Source organism: Oncorhynchus gorbuscha, unplaced genomic scaffold (genome assembly GCF_021184085.1).
Source record: "Oncorhynchus gorbuscha isolate QuinsamMale2020 ecotype Even-year unplaced genomic scaffold, OgorEven_v1.0 Un_scaffold_648, whole genome shotgun sequence".
NCBI lineage: Eukaryota > Metazoa > Chordata > Actinopteri > Salmoniformes > Salmonidae > Oncorhynchus > Oncorhynchus gorbuscha.
The window spans coordinates 153,488-181,412 of record NW_025745753.1 but is presented as its reverse complement, the minus strand read 5'-3'; the positions used below and the strand labels follow the sequence as shown (position 1 = coordinate 181,412).

At 44.6% G+C, this 27,925-nt stretch overlaps 1 protein-coding gene across 1 annotated transcript in view; it reads right to left on the bottom strand.

The window, feature by feature from the left end:
- The window catches only part of LOC124019684 (protein TMEPAI-like), an 85,209-nt gene extending 57,632 nt beyond the window's left edge, over positions 1–27,577 (bottom strand). Inside the window, exon 1 of the mRNA XM_046335094.1 lies at positions 27,021–27,577. Coding sequence (XP_046191050.1) covers positions 27,021–27,120 — 100 coding nt within the window. The 5' untranslated portion in view covers positions 27,121–27,577. The remainder of the gene's footprint in view (positions 1–27,020) is intronic.
- Between the last annotated feature and the right edge of the window lie 348 nt (positions 27,578–27,925).

The following is a 27,925-nucleotide window of genomic DNA, read 5'->3' as shown; positions in this document are numbered from 1 at the left end:
ACTAGTCTTCACTAGCCAGCTAGCTAACGTCCACTGATTAGCTGCACTGGAGAAACTGTTACACTCAACTGAACGACTTGATTAGTTTAGTGTCAGCTAGCTACATAGCTGTCTTTGCTGTCTTCGTATCATCGTATCATCGTATCCAAGATAATTGTGTTGTTTAGGTTTAAAGTGTGTAGTCTTAGAGTGATTATCTTAATTTACCGAGGTTAGCTAGCCAGCTATTTGTCGTCCTTAACGTAGGTGACTCTGCTAGCTAGCCAACAGCTAGCCAACGCTAGCCAACGTCTTCTGTATAGAACTCAACTACCCGGTCGCATTCACAGGTTGTATCACATTTTCACTTCATTTTCATTACAGTACAACGGTTTGATTTGTTTGATCGTAGCTAGCTACTTAGCTAGCTACATAGCCGTCTTTGTATCAAAGATAATTGTGTAGTCTAGAGCGATTTTCTAGGTTCGCTAGCCATCTATTGTCGTTCTTTTAACGCAACGTAACGTAAACAACACTGCTAGCTAGCCTGCTAGCCCCCGAATAGCAACACTGCAGAAACTATTACACTCAACGGAACGACTTGATTAGTGTAGTGTCAACAACGCACCCACTGCCAGCTGGCCTACTTCAGCAGTACTGTATCATTTTAATCATTTTAGTCAATAAGATTCTTGCTACGTAGCTTAACTTTCTGAACATTCGAGACGTGTAGTCCACTTGTCATTCCAATCTCCTTTGCATTAGCGTAGCCTCTTCTGTAGCCTGTCAACTATGTGTCGGTTTATCCCTGTTCTCTCCTCTCTGCACAGACCATACAAACGCTCCTCACCGCGTGGCCGCGGCCACCCTACTCTGGTGGTCCCAGCGCGCACGACCCACGTGGAGTTCCAGGTCTCCGGTAGCCTCTGGAACTGCCAATCTGCGGTCAACAAGGCAGAGTTCATCTCAGCCCATGCCTCCCTCCAGTCCCTCGACTTCTTGGCCCTGACGGAAACATGGATCACCACAGACAACACTGCTACTCCTACTGCTCTCTCTTCGTCCGCCCACGTGTTCTCGCACACCCCGAGAGCGTCTGGTCAGCGGGGTGGTGGCACCGGGATCCTCATCTCTCCCAAGTGGTCATTCTCTCTTTCTCCCCTTACCCATCTGTCTATCGCCTCCTTTGAATTCCATGCTGTCACAGTCACTAGCCCTTTCAAGCTTAACATCCTTATCATTTATCGCCCTCCAGGTTCCTCGGAGAGTTCATCAATGAGCTTGATGCCTTGATAAGCTCCTTTCCTGAGGACGGCTCACCTCTCACAGTTCTGGGCGACTTTAACCTCCCCACGTCTACCTTTGACTCTTTCCTCTCTGCCTCCTTCTTTCCACTCCTCTCCTCTTTTGACCTCACCCTCTCACCTTCCCCCTACTCACAAGGCAGGCAATACGCTCGTCCTCATCTTTACTAGATGCTGTTCTTCCACTAACCTCATTGCAACTCCCCTCCAAGTCTCCGACCACTGCCTTGTATCCTTTTCCCTCTCGCTCTCATCCAACACCTCCACACTGCCCCTACTCGGATGGTATCGCGCCGTCCCAACCTTCGCTCTCTCTCCCCCGCTACTCTCTCCTCTTCCATCCTATCATCTCTTCCCTCCGCTCAAACCTTCTCCCACCTATCTCCCGATTCTGCCTCCTCAACCCTCCTCTCCTCCCTCTCTGCATCCCTTGACTCTCTATGTCCCCTATCCTCCAGGCCGGCTCGGTCCTCCCCTCCCGCTCCGTGGCTCGATGACTCATTGCGAGCTCACAGAACAGGGCTCCGGGCAGCCGAGCGGAAATGGAGGAAAACTCGCCTCCCTGCGGACCTGGCATCCTTTCACTCCCTCCTCTCTACATTTTCCTCCTCTGTCTCTGCTGCTAAAGCCACTTTCTACCACGCTAAATTCCAAGCTTCTGCCTCTAACCCTAGGAAGCTCTTTGCCACCTTCTCCTCCCTCCTGAATCCTCCCCCCCCCCCCCCTCCTCCCCCTCTCTGCAGATGACTTCGTCAACCATTTTGAAAAGAAGGTCGACGACATCCGATCCTCGTTTGCTAAGTCAAACGACACCGCTGGTTCTGCTCACACTGCCCTACCCTATGCTCTGACCTCTTTCTCCCCTCTCTCTCCAGATGAAATCTCGCGTCTTGTGACGGCCGGCCGCCCAACAACCTGCCCGCTTGACCCTATCCCCTCCTCTCTTCTCCAGACCATTTCCGGAGACCTTCTCCCTTACCTCACCTCGCTCATCAACTCATCCCTGACCGTTGGCTACGTCCCTTCCGTCTTCAAGAGAGCGAGAGTTGCACCCCTTCTGAAAAAACCTACACTCGATCCCTCCGATGTCAACAATTACAGACCAGTATCCCTTCTTTCTTTTCTCTCCAAAACTCTTGAACGTGCCGTCCTTGGCCAGCTCTCCCGCTATCTCTCTCTGAATGACCTTCTTGATCCAAATCAGTCAGGTTTCAAGACTAGTCATTCAACTGAGACTGCTCTCCTCTGTATCACGGAGGCGCTCCGCACTGCTAAAGCTAACTCTCTCTCCTCTGCTCTCATCCTTCTAGATCTATCGGCTGCCTTCGATACTGTGAACCATCAGATCCTCCTCTCCACCCTCTCCGAGTTGGGCATCTCCGGCGCGGCCCACGCTTGGATTGCGTCCTACCTGACAGGTCGCTCCTACCAGGTGGCGTGGCGAGAATCTGTCTCCTCACCACGCGCTCTCACCACTGGTGTCCCCCAGGGCTCTGTTCTTGGCCCTCTCCTATTCTCGCTATACACCAAGTCACTTGGCTCTGTCATAACCTCACATGGTCTCTCTTATCATTGCTATGCAGACGACACACAATTAATCTTCTCCTTTCCCCTTCTGATGACCAGGTGGCGAATCGCATCTCTGCATGTCTGGCAGACATATCAGTGTGGATGACGGATCACCACCTCAAGCTGAACCTCGGCAAGACGGAGCTGCTCTTCCTCCCGGGGAAGGACTGCCCGTTCCATGATCTCGCCATCACGGTTGACAACTCCACTGTGTCCTCCTCCCAGAGCGCCAAGAACCTTGGTGTGATCCTGGACAACACCCTGTCGTTCTCAACTAACATCAAGGCGGTGGCCCGTTCCTGTAGGTTCATGCTCTACAACATCCGCAGAGTACGACCCTGCCTCACACAGGAAGCGGCGCAGGTCCTAATCCAGGCACTTGTCATCTCCCGTCTGGATTACTGCAACTCGCTGTTGGCTGGGCTCCCTGCCTGTGCCATTAAACCCCTTCAACTCATCCAGAACGCCGCAGCCCGTCTGGTGTTCAACCTTCCCAAGTTCTCTCCGTCACCCCGCTCCTCCGTTCTCTCCACTGGCTTCCAGTTGAAGCTCGCATCCGCTACAAGACCATGGTGCTTGCCTACGGAGCTGTGAGGGGAACGGCACCTCAGTACCTCCAGGCTCTGATCAGGCCCTACACCCAAACAAGGGCACTGCGTTCATCCACCTCTGGCCTGCTCGCCTCCCTACCACTGAGGAAGTACAGCTCCCGCTCAGCCCAGTCAAAACTGTTCGCTGCCCTGGCCCCCCAATGGTGGAACAAACTCCCTCACGACGCCAGGACAGCGGAGTCAATCACCACCTTCCGGAGACACCTGAAACCCCACCTCTTTAAGGAATACCTAGGATAGGTTAAGTAATCCCTCTCACCCCACCCCCCCTAAGTTCTAGATGCACTATTGTTAAGTGACTGTCCCACTGGATGTCATAAGGTGAATGCACCAATTTGTAAGTCGCTCTGGATAAGAGCGTCTGCTAAATGACTTAAAATGTAAATGTAAATGTAATGAGAAGTCCTAATGTAATGGAACGGTCCACAACCCTATACCCTAGACACCCACCTGAATGACCCAGATACTAAGGAGAAGTCCTAATGTAATGGAACGGTCCACAACCCTATACCCTAGACACCCACCTGAATGACCCAGACACTAAGGAGAAGTCCTAATGTAACGGTACGGTCCATGACCCTATACCCCAACCTGAATGACCCAAATACAAAGGAGAAGTCCTAATGTAATGGTACAGTCCATAACCCTATACCCTAGACACCCACCTGAATGACCCAGATACTGAGGAGAAGTCCCAATGTAATGGTACGGTCCACGACCCTATACCCTAGACACCCACCTGAATGACCCAGATACTAAGGAGAAGTCCTAATGTAATGGTACGGTCCATGACCTTATACCCTATACCCTAGAGACCCACCTGAATGACCCAGATACTAAGGAGAAGTCCTAATGTAATGGTACGGTCCACAGCCCTATACCCTAGACACCCACCTGAATGACCCAGATACTAAGGAGAAGTCCTAATGTAATGGTACGGTCCATGACCCTATACCCTAGACACCAACCTGAATGACCCAGATACTAAGGAGTAGTCCTAATGTAATGGTACGGTCCATGACCCTATACTCTAGACACCCACCTGAATGACCCAGATACTAAGGAGAAGTCCTAATGTAATGGTACGGTCCACAACCCTATACCCCAACCTGAATGACCCAGATACTAATGAGAAGTCCTAATGTAATGGAACGGTCCACAACCCTATACCCTAGACACCCACCTGAATGACCCAGATACTAATGAGAAGTCCTAATGTAATGGTACGGTCCATGACCCTATACCCTAGACACCCACCTGAATGACCCAGATACTAAGGAGAAGTCCTAATGTAATGGTACGGTCCACAACCCTATACCCTAGACACCCACCTGAATGACCCAGATACTAAGGAGAAGTCCTAATGTAATGGTACGGTCCACAACCCTATACCCTAGACACCTACCTGAATGACCCAGATACTGAGGAGAAGTCCCTAACTGTTTTATGGGCCTGCTGTAAGCAGTCTGTATGCAGCCAAAATGTAGTCAGAGACCAAGAGCAGCACTGACCCCTCAAGATTCTGAGCCTGCTTGGCAGAGTTGGTCCTGCAAAACCAAAGCCCCCTACGGGGAGAGCCAACCCCTCTTTTTACGCTACTGCTACTCTCTGTTCATCATATATGCATAGTCACTTTAACGATACCTACATGTACATACTACCTTAATAAGCCTGACTGTTAATAGCCTTGCTACTGTTATTTTCAAATATCTTTTCAGTTATTTTATTTCTTTACTTACTTACCTACACACACACACACACACACACACACACACTTTTTTTCCCGCACTATTGGTTAGAGCCTATAAGTAAGTATCTCACTGTGAGGTCTACTACACCTGTTGTATTCAGCATTTCACTGTGAGGTCTACACCTGTTGTAGTCAGCATTTCACTGTGAGGTCTACACCTGTTGTATTCAGCATTTCACTGTAAGGTCTACTACACCTGTTGTATTCAGCATTTCACTGTGAGGTCTACACCTGTTGTATTCAGCATTTCACTGTGAGGTCTACACCTGTTGTATTCAGCATTTCACTGTGAGGTCTACTACACCTGTTGTATTCAGCATTTCACTGTGAGGTCTACACCTGTTGTATTCAGCATTTCACTGTGAGGTCTACTACACCTGTTGTATTCAGCATTTCACTGTGAGGTCTACTACACCTGTTGTATTCAGCATTTCACTGTGAGGTGTGACCTGTTTTATTCAGCGCACGTGAACATAAACTTTGATTTGATTTACTATACAAGGAAATTCTCAAAGCTGCTAATGAGAACATTGACGACCTTGTACCTAGCCGGTGGGGATTCCTGTGGGGTGCCCCCACCCAGGCAATGGCAGTGCTGGCAACACTAGCTGCAGTAACTCATGGGGAGGGGGTCACACTCTGACATTCAGAGAGGGGGTATGTTATTTAAAGCCTGACTGCATGGAGATGCTTGGGAATATGGTCAATACGGGGCCCATGTTCTGGGTGTTTCAGGGAAAAGGTGTACATTTGACCTCCCATCATCTAGGATGTGACAATGGTGAATAAAATCTCTCCATTTCTGCCCATTGTTTCTGCACGGTCTTGCAGGCCTTCTCATACAGCTGCAACTGTACATGCATTTGTAAATCAGGACCTTTCTTGAGTTGGGCTCTGGGATGGTGCAACTGTTGAGAATGTGAGCCTATGGTTGTGTGGGGGGAAAGGGTTGAGTGTGTATGAGTGTGTGCGTATCACACAACTGTTGCAAAGGAGTAAAAGATGTTAGGGACAATATAGGATGATTCACAATAACTGTTTGCTAATGTAATGATTGCTTACAATAATGTAATTTTGGTAATGGTGAGACTGGTGAGAGGTAAAAATCCTTCGCATAAATTGTCTCCATTACTACATATATGAATAGCTAATTACGGAAATGAAGTAACAGGATTTTTTAAAATATATATATATATTTTGATTGCTATATATAATACAAATGGAGATGAGGGTGATGGAAATGCATTTCGTGGTTGATCTACTTCAGTTGTGTAAATGGCACTTTGTGCTCTTTTCGAAGGAAGGATCCCAGTCTATGGGATACGGGGGGTCGGGGCTGGTCTGCCAGGCATTCGGATGACAACCCAACTCGGGATGAGGAGGGCCTTTAGAGGGTGGAATAGTGGGGACCAATTGGAGGTTTTACTTAGTATCTAAGCAGATATCATGGAACCGCTAAATAGACACTCAATCATCATGTTACTTTTTAATGGTACGTTTACAAACATATATTTGGATAAATAGAATTGTAAGTTGTCTCATTATGGTAAATGGTGAAATAAGTATAGCCAGTTATAATTGTAAATGCTTAGCAGATAATAGGAAAAGACGATCAGTATTTACCTGGCTAAAAGAGAAGGAATATATTATCTATTTTTTACAAGAAACTCCTTCAACAATTTTAGATGAAGTTTTGTGGAAAAAGGACTGGGGGGGCAAAATAAATTTCTCCCATGGGCAAAGAAATTCAAAAGGGGTGATGGTTTTAAATAACAGTCATTTTGATCCAAATGTGCAAATCATCAAGGTAGGTGGATCATTTTAAATATGTTATTGGACAATAAACAGATATGGCTTATTAACCTTACCATACCAAATAATGATGATCAAAGTTTCTTTGAAACTATACTTAAGAATTGATCAACTCAACAAGCAACTCTATTATTATGGTGGGAGATTTTAATACGGTCTTAAATACCTCTATGGACCGGAAAGGAAATCACACTACAAACTATCATCCTCAGGCACTTAAGGAAATCACACTACAAACTATCACCCTCAGGCACTTAAGGAAATCACACTACAAACTATCACCCTCAGGCACTTAAGGAAATCACACTACAAACTATCACCCTCAGGCACTTAAGGAAATCACACTACAAACTATCACCCTCAGGCACTTAAGGAAATCACACTACAAACTATCACCCTCAGGCATTTAAGGAAATCACACTACAAACTATCACCCTCAGGCACTTAAGGAAATCACACTACAAACTATCACCCTCAGGCACTTAAGGAAATCACACTACAAACTATCACCCTCAGGCACTTAAGGAAATCACACTACAAACTATCACCCTCAGGCATTTAAGGAAATCACACTACAAACTATCACCCTCAGGCACTTAAAGAAATCACACTACAAACTATCACCCTCAGGCACTTAAAGAAATCACACTACAAACTATCACCCTCAGGCACTTAAGGAAATCACACTACAAACTATCACCCTCAGGCATTTAAGGAAATCACACTACAAACTATCACCCTCAGGCACTTAAAGAAATCACACTACAAACTATCACCCTCAGGCACTTAAGGAAATCACACTACAAACTATCACCCTCAGGCACTTAAGGAAATCACACTACAAACTATCACCCTCAGGCACTTAAGGAAATCACACTACAAACTATCACCCTCAGGCACTTAAGGAAATCACACTACAAACCATCACCCTCAGGCACTTAAGGAAATCATGAATGTCATGGATATATTGGAATTAGTGGATATATGGAGACTTAAATACCCTGACCTAATAAGATATACATGGCGGAGGATTAATCAAGCTAGTCATCTTGATTACTTTCTTATACCATTCTCTCTGGCACCAAAAGTTTAAAAGGTGTTGATAGGGGACAGAATGTGGTCGGATCATCACATAATTGGCATATATACAGTGGGGCAAAAAAGTATTTAGTCAGCCACCAATTGTGCAAGTTCTCCCACTTAAAAAGATGAGAGAGACCTGTAATTTTCATCATAGGTACACTTCAACTATGAAAGACAAAATTAGAAAATAAAATCCAGAAAATCACATTGTAGGATTTTTTATGAATTTATTTGCAAATTATGGTGGAAAATAAGTATTTGGTCAATAACAAAAGTTTATCTCAATACTTTGTTATATACCCTTTGTTGGCAATGACAGAGGTCAAACGTTTTCTGTAAGTCTTCACAAGGTTTTCACACACTGTTTGCTGGTATTTTGGCCCATTCCTCCATGCAGATCTCCTCTAGAGCAGTGATGTTTTGGGGCTGTTGCTGGGCAACACGGACTTTCAACTCCCTCCAAAGATGTTCTATGGGGTTGAGATCTGGAGACTGGCTCGGCCACTCCAGGACCTTGAAATGCTTCTTACGAAGCCACTCCCTCGTTGCCCGGGCGGTGTGTTTGGGATCATTGTCATGCTGAAAGACCCAGCCACGTTTCATCTTCAATGCCCTTGCTGATGGAAGGAGGTTTTCACTCAAAATCTCACGATACATGGCCCCATTCATTCTTTCCTTTACACGGATCAGTCGTCCTGGTCCCTTTGCAGAAAAACAGCCCCAAAGCATGATGCTTCCACCCCCATGCTTCACAGTAGGTATGGTGTTCTTTATGATGCAATTCAGCATTCTTTGTCCTCCAAACACGACGATTTGAGTTTTTACCAAAAAGTTATATTTTGGTTTCATCTGACCATATGACATTCTCCCAATCATCTTCTGGATCATCCAAATGCTCTCTAGCAAACTTCAGACGGGCCTGGACTTGTACTGGCTTAAGCAGGAGGACACGTCTGGCACTGCAGGATTTGAGTCCCTGGCGGCGTAGTGTGTTACTGATGGTAGGTTTTGTTACTTTGGTCCCAGCTCTCTGCAGGTCATTCACTAGGTCCCCCCGTGTGGTTCTGGGATTTTTTCTCACCGTTCTTGTGATCATTTTGACCCCACAGGGTGAGATCTTGCGTGCAGCCCCAGATCGAGGGAGATTATCAGTGGTCTTGTATGTCTTCCATTTCCTAATAATTGCTCCCACAGTTGATTTCTTCAAACCAAGCTGCTTACCTATTGCAGATTCAGTCTTCCCAGCCTGGTGCAGGTCTACAATTTTGTTTCTGGTGTCCTTTGACAGCTCTTTGGTCTTGGCCATAGTGGAGTTTGGAGTGTGACTGTTTGAGGTTGTGGACAGGTGTCTTTTATACTGATAACAAGTTCAAACAGGTGCCATTAATACAGGTAACGAGTGGAGGACAGAGAATCCTCTTAAAGAAGAAGTTACAGGTCTGTGAGAGCCAGAAATCTTGCTTGTTTGTAGGTGACCAAATACTTTAAGTGGGAGAACTTGCACAATTGGTGGCTGACTAAATACTTTTTTGCCCCACTGTATTACTCTTACAGAATTTCCAAGTGGGTGAGGATATTGGAAATTGAATCAAAGCCTACTAGATGATAAATTGTTTAGAACTAGGACAGAATAATTTATAACTGACTTTTTCCGACATAGGTAGATCAGATCCCCTTATTGTATGAGACAGTTTTAAATGTGCCTTTAGAGGCCATGCAATTCAGTACTCATCTATGAAACAAAATCCATTTAGATCAATAGAGTCCATATTAACCAAGGAAATTGAAAGACTAACAGTACAGTTAGATAGCAATAAAAACTGTACCATAGAGGCACAGAATAAGTTAGAGGAAAAACAAAAAGAAATGGAGGAACTTATTCAAGAAAGATCCACTGTAATATATTTTAATACATAAAGCAAACTGGATGGAATATGAGCGAAAATGCACCAAATTAGTTTTCAATCTTCAATTTTTTATTTCATTTTTTTATTTCACCTTTATTTAACCAGGTAGGCTAGTTGAGAACAAATTCTCATTTGCAACTGCGACCTGGCCAAGATAAAGCATAGCAGTTCAACACAAACAACAACACAGAGTTACACATGGAATAAACATACATGCAATCAATAATACAGTAGAAAAATCTACATAGAAATGCTACCAAAATGTTTTTATTGAAACTTGTTACAAATGGTGCCAAATTATATTTTGAAAGAGGAAGTAAAGTACTTTAAGAATATGTTTTCGTTTCAGTCTCCTCCATCTCCACTAACTGAAAATAATTGTATGGATTTATTTCCTAATAATAATATAAAATTAACAGCTGTACAGAAATTACAGAGGAGGAACTTCTTGATGCAATTAAAGCATTTAAGGATGGGAAAACTCCAGGGCTGGATGGCATACCAGTGGAAGTATACAAAACTTTTTGATTTACTCAGAGGACCATTGTTAGCATGTTTAAACCACTCCTATATAAATGGTAGATTATCAGACAAGGTCTGATATTATTATTACTGAAACAGGACCTAAGTGGTATATATAAAGATCCAGTCCATTTAAACAATTGGAGACCTCTTACACTTCAGTGTTGTGATACAAAAATCCTAGCAAAATGCTTGGCGCATAGAATTAAACAAGTATTGTCAGATATTATTCATCCTAATCATGCAGGTTTTTTTACATGGATGATATATTGGAGATAATATATTTATTTTTTTCATTTCACCTTTATTTAACCAGGTAGGCTAGTTGAGAACAAGTTCTCATTTGCAACTGCGACCTGGCCAAGATAAAGCATAGCAGTGTGAACAGACAACACAGAGTTACACATGGAGTAAACAATTAACAAGTCAATAACACACTAGAAAAAAGGGGGAGTCTATATACATTGTGTGCATAAGGCATGAGGTGGTAGGCAAATAATTACAATTTTGCAGATTAACACTGGAGTGATAAATGATCAGATGGTCATGTGCAGGTAGAGATATTGGTGTGCAAAAGAGCAGAAAAGTAAATAAATAAAAATAGTATGGGGATGAGGTAGGTAAAAATGGGTGTGATATTTACCAATAGACTATGTACAGCTGCAGCGATCGGTTAGCTGCTCAGATAGCTGATGTTTGAAGTTGGTGAGGGAGATAAAAGTCTCCAACTTCAGCGATTTCTGCAATTCGTTCCAGTCACAGGCAGCAGAGAACTGGAACGAAAGGCGGCCAAATGAGGTTTTGGCTTTAGGGATGATCAGTGAGATACACCTGCTGGAGCGCGTGCTACGGATGGGTGTTGCCATCGTGACCAGTGAACTAAGATAAGGCGGAGCTTTACCTAGCATGGACTTGTAGATGACCTGGAGCCAGTGGCGACGAATATGTAGCGAGGGCCAGCCGACTAGAGCATACAAGTCGCAGTGGTGGGTGGTATAAGGTGCTTTAGTGACAAAACGGATGGCACTGTGATAAACTGCATCCAGTTTGCTGAGTTGAGTGTTGGAAGCAATTTTGTAGATGACATCGCCGAAGTCGAGGATCGGTAGGACAGTCAGTGTTACTAGGGTAAGTTTGGCGGCGTGAGTGAAGGAGGCTTTGTTGCGGAATAGAAAGCCGACTCTTGATTTGATTTTGGATTGGAGATGTTTGATATGAGTCTGGAAGGAGAGTTTACAGTCTAGCCAGACACCTAGGTACTTATAGATGTCCACATATTCAAGGTCGGAACCATCCAGGGTGGTGATGCTAGTCAGGCGTGCGGGTGCAGGCAGCGAACGGTTGAAAAGCATGCATTTGGTTTTACTAGCGTTTAAGAGCAGTTGGAGGCCACGGAAGGAGTGTTGTATGGCATTGAAGCTCGTTTGGAGGTTAAGGCAAGTATTGGAAACAATAGAATACTATGAAATATCGGCGACACCAGGCCTGGTTTTCTTAGCTGATTTTGAAAAGGCTTTTGATAAAGTACGACTGGAGTTTATACACTGCTCAAAAAAGTAAAGGGAACACTAAAATAACACATCCTAGATCTGAATGAATGAAATATTCTTATTAAGTATTTTTTTCTTTACATAGTTGAATGTGCTGACAACAAAAATCACACAAAAATTATGGAAATCAAATGTATCAACCCGTGGAGGTCTGGATTTGGAGTCACACTCAAAATTAAAGTGGAAAACCACACTACAGGCTGATCCAACTTTGATGTAATGTCCTTAAAACAAGTCAAAATGAGGCTCAGTAGTGTGTGTGGCCTCCACGTGCCTGTATGACCTCCCTACAACGCCTGGGCATGCTCCTGATGAGGTGGCGGATGATCTCCTGAGGGATCTCCTCCCAAGACCTGGACTAAAGCATCCGCCAACTCCTGGACAGTCTGTGGTGCAACGTGGCGTTGGTGGATGGAGCGAGACATGATGTCCCAGATGTGCTCAATTGGATTCAGGTCTGGGGAACGGGCGGGCCAGTCCATAGCATCAATGCCTTCCTCTTGCAGGAACTGCTGACACACTCCAGCCACATGAAGTCTAGCATTGTCTTGCATTAGGAGGAACCCAGGGCCAACCGCACCAGCATATGGTCTCACAAGGGGTCTGAGGATCTCATCTCGGTACCTAATGGCAGTCAGGCTACCTCTGGGGAGCACATGGAGGGCTGTGCGGCCCCCCAAAGAAATGCCACCCCACACCATGACTGACCCACCGCCAAACCGGTCATGCTGGAGGATGTTGCAGGCAGCAGAACGTTCTCCACGGCGTCTCCAGACTCTGTCACGTCTGTCACATGTGCTCAGTGTGAACCTGCTTTCATCTGTGAAGAGCACAGTGCGCCAGTGACGAATTTGCCAATCTTGGTGTTCTCTGGCAAATGCCAAACGTCCTGCACGGTGTTGGACTGTAAGCACAACCCCCACCTGTGGACGTTGGGCCCTCATACCACCCTCATGGAGTCTGTTTCTGACCATTTGAGCAGACACATGCACATTTGTGGCCTGCTGGAGGTCATTTTGCAGGGCTCTGGCAGTGCTCCTCCTGCTCCTCCTTGCACAAAGGCGGAGGTAGCGGTCCTGCTGCTGGGTTTTGCCCTCCTATGGCCTCCCCCACTTCTCCTGATGTACTGCCCTGTCTCCTGGTAGCGCCTCAATGCTCTGGACACTACGCTGACAGACACAGCAAACCTTCTTGCCACAGCTCGCATTGATGTGCCATCCTGGATGAGCTGCACTACCTGAACCACTTGTGTGGGTTGTAGACTCCGTCTCATGCTACCACTAGAGTGAAAGCACCGCCAGCATTCAAAAGTGACCAAAACATCAGCCAGGAAGCATAGGAAGAACTGAGAAGTGGTCTGTGGTCACCACCTGCAGAACCATTCCTTTATTGGGGGTGTCTTGCTAATTGCCTATAATTTCCACCTGGTGTCTATTCCATTTGCACAACAGCATGTGAAATTTATTGTCAATCAGTGTTGCTTTCTAAGTGGACAGTTTGATTTCACAGAAGTGTGATTGACTTGGAGTTACATTGTGTTGTTTAAGTGTTCCCTTCATTTTTTGAGCAGTGTATATAAATGCCTAGAATATTTCAAGTTTGGGGAATCTCTTAAAGTAATGTATATTAACCCTAGGTGTAAAATAGTAAATAATGGCTCCATCTCAGAACGTTTTAAACTATCTAGATGAGTAAAACAAGGTTGTCCACTATCGGCATATCTATTTATTATTGCCAACGAAATGTTATCTGTTAAAATTAGATTAAAGAATAATATGAAAGGGATTAGAAAGGTGTCATTGTACGCTGATGATTCATGTTTTCTTTTAAAACCACAATTAGAATCTCTCCATGACCTCATAGAGGATCTAGATACATTTAGAATTAGAGTCTATCCATGGCCTCATAGAGGATCTAGATACATTTAGAATTAGAGTCTCTCCATGGCCTCATAGAGGATCTAGATACATTTAGAATTAGAGTCTATCCATGGCCTCATAGAGGATCTAGATACATTTAGAATTAGAGTCTCTCCATGACCTCATAGAGGATCTAGATACATTTGCTATCTTCTCTGGATTAAAACCAAATTATGATAAATGTACCATATTACATATTGGATCTCTAAAAAATGCAAATTTTACATTACCGTGTAGTCTACCAATTAAATGGTCTGACGGAGATGTGGACATACTCGGTATACACATCCCAAAATAAATAAATTCTCACTCCAATAAATGTTTATAGAAAGTTAGAAAAAATAGACAAGATCTTGTTACCATGGAAAGGAAAATAACTGTATATTTGTGGAAAAATCACCCTGATTAACTCTTTAGTCATTACGGGTTGGAGCGAGTGGTCGCATCGGCACTTCGCTCCCGCAGGTAGTATAACTTTTTCATTACATTTCATTATATTTCATTATAGCACAACGGTTTGATTTGTCTAATCTTAGCAATTTATTCTCAGCTAGCTACATAGCCGTCTTTGTGTCAAAGATAATTGCGTAATTATCGTATTTCGCCGTCCTAACGTAGTCTTCACTAGCCAGCTAGCTAACGTCCACTGATTAGCTGCACTGGAGAAACTATTACACTCAACTGAACGACTTGATTAGTGTAGTGTTAGCTAGCTACATAGCTGTCTTTGCTGTCTTCGTATCTTCGTATCCAAGATAATTGTGTAGTTTAGGTTTAGAGTGTGTAGTCTTAGAGTGATTATCTTAATTTACCGAGGTTAGCTAGCCAGCTATTTGTCGTCCTTAACGTAGGAGACTCTGCTAGCTAGCCAACAGCTAGTCAACAGCTAGCCAACAGCTAGCCGACAGCTAGCCAACAGCTAGCCGACAGCTAGCCAACGTCTACCGAATAGACTCACAACCCGGTCGCATTCACAGGTAGTATCACATTTTCATTTCATTTCATTACAGTACAACAGTTTGATTTGTTTGATCGTAGCTAGCTACATAGCTAGCTACATAGCCGTCTTTGTATCAAAGATAATTGTGTAGTCTAGAGCGATTTTCTAGGTTAGCTAGCCAGCTATTGTCGTTCTTTTAACGCAACGTAACGTAAACAACACTACTAGCTAGCCAGCTAGCCCCCGAATAGCAGCACTGCAGAAACTATTACACTCAACGGAACGACTTGATTAGTGTAGTGTCAACAACGCACCCACTGCCAGCTAGCCTACTTCAGCAGTACTGTATCATTTTAATCATTTTAGTCAATAAGATTCTTGCTACGTAAGCTTAACTTTCTGAACATTCGAGACGTGTAGTCCACTTGTCATTCCAATCTCCTTTGCATTAGCGTAGCCTCTTCTGTAGCCTGTCAACTATGTGTCTGTCTATCCCTGTTCTCTCCTCTCTGCACAGACCATACAAACGCTCCACACCGCGTGGCCGCGGCCACCCTAATCTGGTGGTCCCAGCGCGCATGACCCACGTGGAGTTCCAGGTCTCCGGTAGCCTCTGGAACTGCCGATCTGCGGTCAACAAGGCAGAGTTCATCTCAGCCTATGCCTCCCTCCAGTCCCTCGACGTCTTGGCACTGACGGAAACATGGATCACCACAGACAACACTGCTACTCCTACTGCTCTCTCTTCGTCCGCCCACGTGTTCTCGCACACCCCGAGAGCTTCTGGTCAGCGGGGTGGTGGCACCGGGATCCTCATCTCTCCCAAGTGGTCATTCTCTCTTTCTCCCCTTACCCATCTGTCTATCGCCTCCTTTGAATTCCATGCTGTCACAGTTACCAGCCCTTTCAAGCTTAACATCCTTATCATTTATCGCCCTCCAGGTTCCCTCGGAGAGTTCATCAATGAGCTTGATGCCTTGATAAGCTCCTTTCCTGAGGACGGCTCACCTCTCACAGTTCTGGGCGACTTTAACCTCCCCACGTCTACCTTTGACTCATTCCTCTCTGCCTCCTTCTTTCCACTCCTCTCCTCTTTTGACCTCACCCTCTCACCTTCCCCCCTACTCACAAGGCAGGCAATACGCTCGACCTCATCTTTACTAGATGCTGTTCTTCCACTAACCTCATTGCAACTCCCTCCATGTCTCCGACCACTACCTTGTATCCTTTTCCCTCTCGCTCTCATCCAACACCTCCCACACTGCCCCTACTCGGATGGTATCGCACCGTCCCAACCTTCGCTCTCTCTCCCCGCTACTCTCTCCTCTTCCATCCTATCATCTCTTCCCTCTGCTCAAACCTTCTCCAACCTATCTCCTGATTCTGCCTCCTCAACCCTCCTCTCCTCCCTCTCTGCATCCTTTGACTCTCTATGTCCCCTATCCTCCAGGCCGGCTCGGTCCTCCCCTCCCGCTCCGTGGCTCGATGACTCATTGCGAGCTCACAGAACAGGGCTCCGGGCAGCCGAGCGGAAATGGAGGAAAACTCGCCTCCCTGCGGACCTGGCATCCTTTCACTCCCTCCTCTCTACATTTTCCTCCTCTGTCTCTGATGCTAAAGCCACTTTCTACCACGCTAAATTCCAAGCATCTGCCTCTAACCCTAGGAAGCTCTTTGCCACCTTCTCCTCCCTCCTGAATCCTCCTTCCCCTCCCTCCCCTCCTCCCTCTCTGCAGATGACTTCGTCAACCATTTTGAAAAGAAGGTAGACGACACCCGATCCTCGTTTGCTAAGTCAAACGACACCGCTGGTTCTGCTCACACTGCCCTACCCTGTGCTCTGACCTCTTTCTCCCCTCTCTCTCCAGATGAAATCTCGCGTCTTGTGACGGCCGGCCGCCCAACAACCTGCCCGCTTGACCCTATCCCCTCCTCTCTTCTCCAGACCATTTCCGGAGACCTTCTTCCTTACCTCACCTCGCTCATCAACTCATCCCTGACCGCTGGCTACGTCCCTTCCGTCTTCAAGAGAGCGAGAGTTGCACCCCTTCTGAAAAAACCTACACTCGATCCCTCCGATGTCAACAATTACAGACCAGTATCCCTTCTTTCTTTTCTCTCCAAAACTCTTGAACGTGCCGTCCTTGGCCAGCTCTCCCGCTATCTCTCTCTGAATGACCTTCTTGATCCAAATCAGTCAGGTTTCAAGACTAGTCATTCAACTGAGACTGCTCTCCTCTGTATCACGGAGGCGCTCCGCACTGCTAAAGCTAACTCTCTCTCCTCTGCTCTCATCCTTCGAGATCTATCGGCTGCCTTCGATACTGTGAACCATCAGATCCTCCTCTCCACCCTCTCCGAGTTGGGCATCTCCGGCGCGGCCCATGCTTGGATTGCGTCCTACCTGACAGGTCGCTCCTACCAGGTGGCGTGGCGAGAATCTGTCTCCTCACCACGCGCTCTCACCACTGGTGTCCCCCAGGGCTCTGTTCTAGGCCCTCTCCTATTCTCGCTATACACCAAGTCACTTGGCTCTGTCATAACCTCACATGGTCTCTCCTATCATTGCTATGCAGACGACACACAATTAGTCTTCTCCTTTCCCCCTTCTGATGACCAGGTGGCGAATCGCATCTCTGCATGTCTGGCAGACATATCAGTGTGGATGACGGATCACCACCTCAAGCTGAACCTCGGCAAGACGGAGCTGCTCTTCCTCCCGGGGAAGGACTGCCCGTTCCATGATCTCGCCATCACGGTTGACAACTCCATTGTGTCCTCCTCCCAGAGCGCTAAGAACCTTGGCGTGATCCTGGACAACACCCTGTCGTTCTCAACCAACATCAAGGCGGTGGCCCGTTCCTGTAGGTTCATGCTCTACAACATCCGCAGAGTACGACCCTGCCTCACACAGGAAGCGGCGCAGGTCCTAATCCAGGCACTTGTCATCTCCCGTCTGGATTACTATATTATTATTATATATATTATTACTGCAACTCGCTGTTGGCTGGGCTCCCTGCCTGTGCCATTAAACCCCTTCAACTCATCCAGAACGCCGCAGCCCGTCTGGTGTTCAACCTTCCCAAGTTCTCTCACGTCACCCCGCTCCTCCGTTCTCTCCACTGGCTTCCAGTTGAAGCTCGCATCCGCTACAAGACCATGGTGCTTGCCTACGGAGCTGTGAGGGGAACGGCACCTCAGTACCTCCAGGCTCTGATCAGGCCCTACACCCAAACAAGGGCACTGCGTTCATCCACCTCTGGCCTGCTCGCCTCCCTACCACTGAGGAAGTACAGCTCCCGCTCAGCCCAGTCAAAACTGTTCGCTGCTCTGGCCCCCCAATGGTGGAACAAACCCCCTCACGACGCCAGGACAGCGGAGTCAATCACCACCTTCCTGAGACACCTGAAACCCCACCTCTTTAAGGAATACCTAGGATAGGATAAGTAATCCCTCTCACCCCCCCCTTTAAGATTTAGATGCACTATTGTAAAGTGACTGTTCCACTGGATGTCATAAGGTGAATGCACCAATTTCTAAGTCGCTCTGGATAAGAGCGTCTGCTAAATGACTTAAATGTAAATGTAAATGTATATCCAAGTTTACCCTGATTAACTCTTTAGTCATATCACAGTTGACCTATTTGCTTATGGTTTTGCCTACACCTAATGACCTGCTTTTTAAATTATATGAACAAAAATACTCCATTTTATTTGGAATAACATGCCAGACAAAATTAAAAGGGCCTATTTATGTAACGAGTATGAATTCGGAGGGCAGAAATGATTAAATATTAAAGCATTAGACCTCTCACTAAAGGCATCAGTCATACAAAAGTTATACTTCAATCCAAACTGGTTCTCTAGTAAATTGGTACGAATGTCTCATCCTATGTTCAAGAATGGCCTTTCCCCTTTATTCAGATTACACCTGCTCACTTTCGGTTGTTTGAAAAATAAATAATCTCCAAAATATCATTATTTTTAAAACAAGCCTTAGACAATTGGTTGCAATTTCAGTTTAATCCACCTGAAAAGACAGAACAAATAATATAACAAATATTGTGGTTAAACTCAAATATACTAATAGATTCTTTTTTTAATGTATTTTTTGATTAAAAAAAATAAAAATGTATAATTTTAGTGAATGATATCATACATAGGATTGGTGGAGTTAACACAGACATATGGAAATGTCTCTACCAAAATTACAACCAACTAATTGCAGCATTACCACAAAAATGGAATTCGAATTCGAACTTCAAAAACAAATTCGAACACTTTGGATTGTTCAATTTAAATGACTATACAAAATTCTTGCAACCAATAGAATGTTATATATATGGGGCATACAATCTTCCCAGCTATGCAGATTTTGCAGTGAGGAGGCAGTCATTAGATCATTTATTTTGGCATTTTCCATATGTAGCTTGTTTTTGGTCACAGGTCCAGGAATGGCTGAAGAATTGCAACATTTGCCTAGAACTAACGCTGCAGATGATTTGAAAAGCCATAGTCAATCAATCAATAATATAATCATTATTTTAGCAAAAATGTTTATTTTTAATTTACAATCTGTAGAGGCTATGATAATAGAAAGGTTCAGTACTTTTGTGAATCATCACAGCACAGTTGAAAAATATATAGCGAATATAAATCCAAAATGGATGGTGTTGAGAGATAGATGGGAGGGGTTGAATGGAGCTGAAGGGTGGGACTAATAACAAGATATCCAATGTTGTCACGGCCCTGACCTTAGTTATCTTTGTTTTCTTTATTATTTTGGTTAGGTCAGGGTGTGACAAGGGTGGTATGTGTGTTTTTGTCTTGTCTAGGGATTTTGTACTTCTATGGGGTTTTGGTTTTGTCGAGGTATATTTGTAGGTCTATGGTGGCCTGAATTGGTTCCCAATCAGAGACAGCTGTTTATAGTTGTCTCTGATTGGGGATCCTATTTAGGTTGCCATTTCCATGTTGATTTTGTGGGTTATTGTCTATGTGTAGTTGCCTGTCAGCACTCGTGTCTTATAGCTTCATGGTCGATAACTAAGATGACTACGGTCAGGGCGTGACAAATGTAAAACATACGGGATGTCACGCCTTGGTCATTGTATTTGGTGTTTTTGTTATATGTTTGGGTAGGCCAGGGTGTGACATGGGTTTATATGTTGTTTTCGTATTGGGGTTTGTATTATTTGGGATCGCGGCTGATTAGGGGTGTTGTTAGGCTTGGCTGCCTGAGGCGATTCTCAATCAGAGTCTGTTGCTTATCGTTGTCTCTGATTGGGAACCATATTTAGGCACCTGAGTTTCACTTTGTATTTCGTGGGTGATTGTTCCTGTCTTTGTGTAGTTTCACCAGATAGGCTGTAATAGGTTTCACCAGATAGGCTGTAATTAGGTTTCACCAGATAGGCTGTAATTAGGTTTCACCAGATAGGCTGTAATAGGTTTCACCAGATAGGCTGTAATTAGGTTTCACCAGATAGGCTGTAATAGGTTTCTCGTTCCGTTTGTTGCTTTTTGTATTTAGTTATTTCATGTATCGTTTCGTTTTCTTCATTAAAGATCATGAGTAACAAACACGCTGCATTTCGGTCCGACTCTCTTCCTTCAACAGACGAACGCCGTTACACGGGATCTGTAAAATGTATATAGGTTCAGAAATTTGGTTAAATAGCAGTTACAAATAGAACTCAAACTGGATGGACATCAGAAATAGACAAAAGACTAATAACAAACAAAATATAACTATTGTAAAATAGATTGTGTCTGTAAAATGTGTTTCAGATATATAAACTGAAGGTAGAAGCCTAAGTGTTAATGTTTATTAGTTTACTCCAATTGGGGGAAGGGTGGTAGGGTTTGCGGGGAATAATAAAGGTATATTCTAAAAAAAGTATGTATGTCTATATAGGTACTGTATATGGATGTATATGTGTATATGTATGCATGTATATTGATGTATATATTTACCCCCAAAAATATATGGGAAATGATGCAGACAATTACATTGATGGAACCAACAATCTTTCTGAAATATTAAGCTGATCCACCCCTAAAAATATAAATAAATACTACTACTATTATGGATGCCTTATTGATGTTGGTCCCACCATTGTTGATATATGTATACCTTGTAGAGGTCGACCGATTATGATTTTCAACACCGATACCAATTATTGGAGGACCAAAAGCCGATACCGATACCAATTATTGGAGGACCAAAAGCCGATACCGATACCAATTATTGGAGGACCAAAAGCCGATACCGATACCAATTATTGGAGGACCAAAAGCCGATACCGATACCAATTATTGGAGGACCAAAAGCCGATACCGATACCAATTATTGGAGGACCAATAGCCGATACCGATACCAATTATTGGAGGGCCAAAAGCCGATACCAATTATTGGAGGGCCAAAAGCCGATACCAATTAATGGAGGACCAAAAAGCCGATACCGATACCAATTATTGGAGGACCAAAAAGCCGATACCGATACCAATTATTGGAGGACCAAAAGCCGATACCGATACCAATTATTGGAGGACCAAAAAGCCGATACCAATTATTGGAGGACCAAAAAGCCGATACCAATTATTGGAGGACCAAAAAGCCGATACCAATTATTGGAGGACCAAAAAGCCGATACCAATTATTGGAGGACCAAAAGCCGATACCGATACCAATTATTGGAGGACCAAAAAGCCGATACCAATTATCGGGGGACCAAAAAGCCGATACCAATTATTGGAGGACTAAAAGGCCAATACCGATACCAATTGTTGGAGGACCAAAAGCCGATACCAATTATTGGAGGACCAAAAGGCCGATACCGATACCAATTATTGGAGGACCAAAAGGCCGATACCGATACCAATTATTGGAGGACCAAAAGCCGATACCGATACCAATTATTGGAGGACCAAAAGCCGATACCGATACCAATTATTGGAGGACCAAAAGACGATACCGATACCAATTATTGGAGGACCAAAAACCCGACACCGATTATTGGAGGACCAAAAATCCGACACCGATTATTGGAGGACCAAAAACCCGCCACCGATTATTGGAGGACCAAATGCCGATACCTATTATTGGAGGACCAAAAAGCCGATACCAATTATTGGGGGACCAAAAAGCCAATACCGATTATTGGCGGACCAAAAGCCGATGCCGATTATTGGAGGACCAAAAGCCGATACCAATTATTGGAGGACCAAAAGCCGATACCGATACCAATTATTGGAGGACCAAAAGCCGATACCGATACCAATTATTGGAGGACCAAAAAGCCGATACCGATACCAATTATTGGAGGACCAAAAGCCGATACCGATAGCAATTATTGGAGGACCGAAAGCCGATACCGATACCAATTGATGGAGGACCAAAAGCCGATACCGATACCAATTATTGGAGGACCGAAAAGCCGATACCGATACCAATTATTGGAGGACCAAAAGTCGACACCGATTATTGGAGGACCAAAAGCCGATACCAATTAATCGGATGACTTTAGTATTGCCAGTGTAACGGTATAGCCTCCGTCCCTCTCTTCGCTCCTCCCTGGGCTCGAACCAGCAACACAACGACAACAGCCACCACATTGAAGCAGCGTTACCCATGCAGAGCAAGGGGAACAACTACTAGAAGGCTCAGAGCGAGTGAAGTTTGAAACACTATTAGCGCGCGCTAACTAGCCAGCCATTTCACTTCGGTCACACCAGCGTCATCTCGGGAGTTGATAGGTTTGAAGTAATAAACAGTGCAATGCTTGACCACCGCTCATTCAGATACTTAGATACTTGTATGCTCAGTCAGATTATATGCAACACAGGACACGCTAGATAATATCTAGTAATATCATCAACCATGTGTAGTTAACTAGTGATTATGATCGATTGTTTTTTATAAGATAAGTTTAATGCTAGCTGCGTTGGACTAGCTAAATGTAAGGCTGCAAGATTGGATCCCCCGAGCTGATAAGGTGAAAATCTGTCTTTCTGCCCCTGAACGAGGCAGTTAACCCACCGTTCATAGGCCGTCCTAGGCCGTCAGTTAAGAATGTGTTCTTAACTGACTTGCTTAGTTAAATAAAGATGAAATAAAGGTGTAAAAAATAAAAATAGGCAAAATAAATACCGATTTCCGATTGTTATGAAAACTTGAAATAGGCCCTAATTAATCGGCCATTCCGATTAATCGGTCGACCTCTACCTTGTATATAACCATGTTATTACCTGGTTCTCCCTGTATATAGCCGTGTTATTACATCGTACCCCCGCACATCAACTCAGTACTGGTACTTCCTGTATATAGCCATGTTATTACATCGTACCCCCGCACATCAACTCAGTACTGGTACTTCCTGTATATAGCCATGTTATTACATCATACCCCCCCACATTGACTCAGTACTGGTACTTCCTGTATATACCCATGTTATTACATCGTACCCCCGCACATTGACTCAGTACTGGTACTTCCTGTATATACCCATGTTATTACATCGTACCCCCGCACATCAACTCCGTACTGGTACTTCCTGTATATACCCATGTTATTACATCGTACCCCCGCACATCAACTCAGTACTGGTACTTCCTGTATATAGCCATGTTATTACATCATACCCCCCCACATTGACTCAGTACTGGTACTTCCTGTATATAGCCATGTTATTACATCGTACCCCCGCACATTGACTCAGTACTGGTACTTCCTGTATATAGCCATGTTATTACATCATACCCCCCCACATTGACTCAGTACTGGTACTTCCTGTATATAGCCATGTTATTACATCGTACCCCGCACATTGACTCAGTACTGGTACTTCCTGTATATAGCCATGTTATTACATCATACCCCCCCACATTGACTCAGTACTGGTACTTCCTGTATATACCCATGTTATTACATCATACCCCCTCACATTGACTCAGTACTGGTACTTCCTGTATATACCCATGTTATTACATCGTACCCCCGCACATTGACTCAGTACTGGTACTTCCTGTATATAGCCATGTTATTACATCGTACCCCCGCACATTGACTCAGTACTGGTACTTCCTGTATATAGCCATGTTATTACATCGTACCCCTGCACATTGACTCAGTACTGGTACTTCCTGTATATACCCATGTTATTACATCGTACCCCCGCACATTGACTCAGTACTGGTACTTCCTGTATATACCCATGTTATTACATCGTACCCCCGCACATTGACTCAGTACTGGTACCCGGTGTACAGTGCTTTCGGAAAGTATTCAGAACCCTGACTTTTTCAACAACAAGACATACATTACAGGCTTATTCTAAAAATGGATTATATATTTTGTTCATCAATCAACACACAGTACCCTTATAATGACATCACAATACACTTAAAATGACAAAACAAAAACTTGTAATGTTTTTATTTGAGCAAATTTGGAAAAACATTAAACTGAAATATCACATTTACATAAGTATTCAGACCCTTTACTCTGTATTTTGCTGAATCCTCTAATCTTCTTGGGTATGACGTTATAAACTTGTCACACCTGTATTTGGAGAGTTTCTCCCATTCTTCTCTGCAGATCCTTTCAAGCTCTGTCAGGTTGGATGGGGAGTGTCGATGCACAGATATTTTCAGGTCTCTCCAGAGATGTTCGATCGAGTTCAAATCTGGGCTCTGGCTGGGCCACTCAAAGACATTCAGAGACTTGTCCCGAAGCCATTCCTGAGTTGTCTTGTCTATGTGTTTAAGGTCATTGTCCTGTTGGAAGGTGAACCTTTGCCCCCAGTCTGAGGTCCTGAGCTCTCTGGAGCAGGTTTTCATCAAGGATCTCTCTGTACTTTGCTCGGATCATCTTTGCCTCGATCCTGACTAGTCTCCCAGTCCCTGCTGCTGAAAATCATCCCCACAGCATGATGCTGCCACCACCATGCTTTACCGTAGGGATGGTGCCAGGTTTCCTCCAGACGTGACGCTTGGCAATCAGGCCAAAGAGTTCAATCATGGTTTCATCAGACCAGAGAATCTTGCCAAAAGGCAAGGTGCCTTTTGGCAAACTCCAACCAGGCTGTCATGTGCCTGTTACTGAGGAGTGGTTTCCGTCTGGACACTCTACCATAAAGGCCAGATTGGTGGAGGGCTGCAGAGATGGTTGTCCTTCTGGAAGATTCTCCATAGATGAACTCTGGAACTCTGTCAAAGTGACCATTGAGTCCTTGGTCACCTCCCTGACCAAGGCCCTTCTCCCCCGATTGCTCAGTTTGGTCAGGCGGCCAGCTCTAGGAGGGGTCTTGGTGGTTCCAAACTTCTTCCATTTAAGAATGATGGAGGCCACTGTGTTCTTACATTTTACATTTTACATTTAAGTCATTTAGCAGACGCTCTTATCCAGAGCGACTTACAAATTCTTGGACCTTCAATGCTGCAGACATTTTTTAGTACCCTTCCCCAGATCTGTGCCTCGATGCACCTGAGCTCAATTTTGAGTCTCATAGTAAAGGGTCTGAATACTTGTGTAAATAAAATATTTCTGTTTTTTATTTGTAATACATTTGTCTACATTTCTAAAATCCTGTTTTTGTTTTGTCATTATGGGGTATTGTGATGTCATTATGGGGTATTGTGATGTCATTATGGGGTATTGTGTGTAGATTCGGTTAGGGGGGGGTAGAGGGTTAGGGGGTATAATTTAAAAATACATTTCATACATTTCAGAATAAGGCTGTAACGTAACAAAATGTGGAAAAGGGGAAGGGGTCTGAATACTTTGTGAATGCACAAGTTAACATTCATTTGTGTATTTATTCTTGGTGTTATTATTTTATATTATTTTTATATCTTTCTCTCTGCTTTTTGGGAAGCCCTCATTATTAAGCATTGCACTTTTAGTCCACAACTACAACGCATGTGACAAATAACATTTGAGTTATTTGTAAGACATATTGGAGTAAACAATTTCCCTACATGAGGTTGATCTATAATCAATCTAAGGACATGTCACAGTCTTCCTCTAGCTCCACTAGACAGCTGGGACAAGAGTCTCTTCTACACCTCATTTACATGTTACAATATATTTGGGCCATGTGTTACAACCATGGGCTGCACTAACACACACCAGGCAGAGTCCCGGTGAGAGCCTTAGTTCCCATGCTCATTATTGCAAGGCCTTTGTCCACTGTGTGTTTCAGACAGCCCTAACCCACAGCCCTGTCTGGATGTTTAGGCAAGACGGTCTGCTCTGCACTGCACTACACGGGGGGAGGTGGGGGTAGGGTAAACCCACCGCCTGCCTGTCTGCCTGCCTGTCTGCCAACCAGTCTGCCTGCCTGTCTGCTGTGAATTACTGTCTCTGTCTGACAATATCACATATTCCACCACTATAACGGGATGTAGGCTAGGCCACAGATGACAAAGAAATAGCTATTTCCAGTCTGAGCCGTTAGCTGTAGCCTGCCTATCCCCTACTGTAGTCTACTGTATGTAGGCCTACGTCTACCAAACTATGAGACATTTTTGAATGTGGGAGTAGGCCAAGTTAGCCGAGACTGCAGGAGTTTTGGGGAATGTCTGCGCAGCCCCTCTGGAGCTGAAGACGTAATGTGACATGGATAGTTTCGAGTTAGGTTTCACTGAGAAACAGGCATACATGTGGAAATGTGCACCCAACATAACCATCGACAATATCATTATTAACTTTATTTTTTAAAATACAATCGAAGTCCAGAGTCATTGTGACCTCAATTAAATAATATCCTAATGCAACGCACCACACATCACGTCTGCGTTTTCTAAAACTCAGATGGACAGAATGATCGAAAATACCCTGCCACCAACCATCCAGTGAATAAATACAACACCGTTTATCTAAAACACACACGAAATTCAGAAAAAAACTATATTGCGGTTACGCTCGGTCGAGAGACTGCTGTCACAATTTAACGGTTACAGGTTAAACCAACTGTCCTGTCGCTCTTTTGGTCGGTTTATTGTAACAATAAATGCGCAAATGGGTTTCATTTTAAAACAGCAACGTCGTGTCATAAATGCGTAGTTACTTACATATATCCATCCCCTGTGACTGGGATCCAGTGCAGTTGCAGGAGCAAATGACATTGGAGTTAGAGTTGATGGAGCTGCCCGGTACCGTTGTGTTTTGCATGGGGCTCGGGAGTAGCGGGACGCCGGGGAAGAGCCGCCGAGAGTGGCCCTACACAGGGCTGACAACTTGTACAGCAGCTCCCGCTGTCAGAGTCGGCCTCTATGGTTCCACATTTCTCACGTCATTCCAACCTAGTCACGATGTAGCGATGTTACCTATGGTGAATAGACACCCCACATCTTGAAATGTTTTCCAGCGTCCCTCTCGTATTCATTCAAAAGAATGGCTGTGTTCCGTGCTCCTGGTGTGGGCAGGCTTACACCCCACCCCTCCTCCCTCCGCTTTCCAAAAGGGGAGCGGTTCCAGACAGGCTGCCAGACATGGGGGAGGCTAGTAGACTCGGGAGCAGTGGGATGGTGGAGGAGGGAGACTGCTGCTGGTGACAATGACAGTGAGAGAAAGAGGGGTAGAGGGGCTGGCCTAGCCATTGGGAGCTGTGTGAGGGAGAGACAACCTCCCTGACCTGCTAGTCCGACTCCCGAAGGACCTACACAGAGCGAACCCAGGCCAAGAAGACCACCGCATCACCAGCCACACCCCAACCAGCTGAGACCCCCCCCCCCAAAAAAAAACTAGCTGCACCCCATACAGTGCTTTCGGAAAGTATTCAGACCCCTTGACTTTTACCACATTAGGTTACAGCCTAAAATTAATTAAAATGTCTTCTTTTCTCATCAATCTACCCACAATATCCCATAATGACAAAGTCAGGATATTTTTGGAATTTTTGATCATTTATAAAAATTAAAAATAAACTGAAATAAACATTTACATAAGTTTTCAGACCCTTTACTCAGTACTTTGT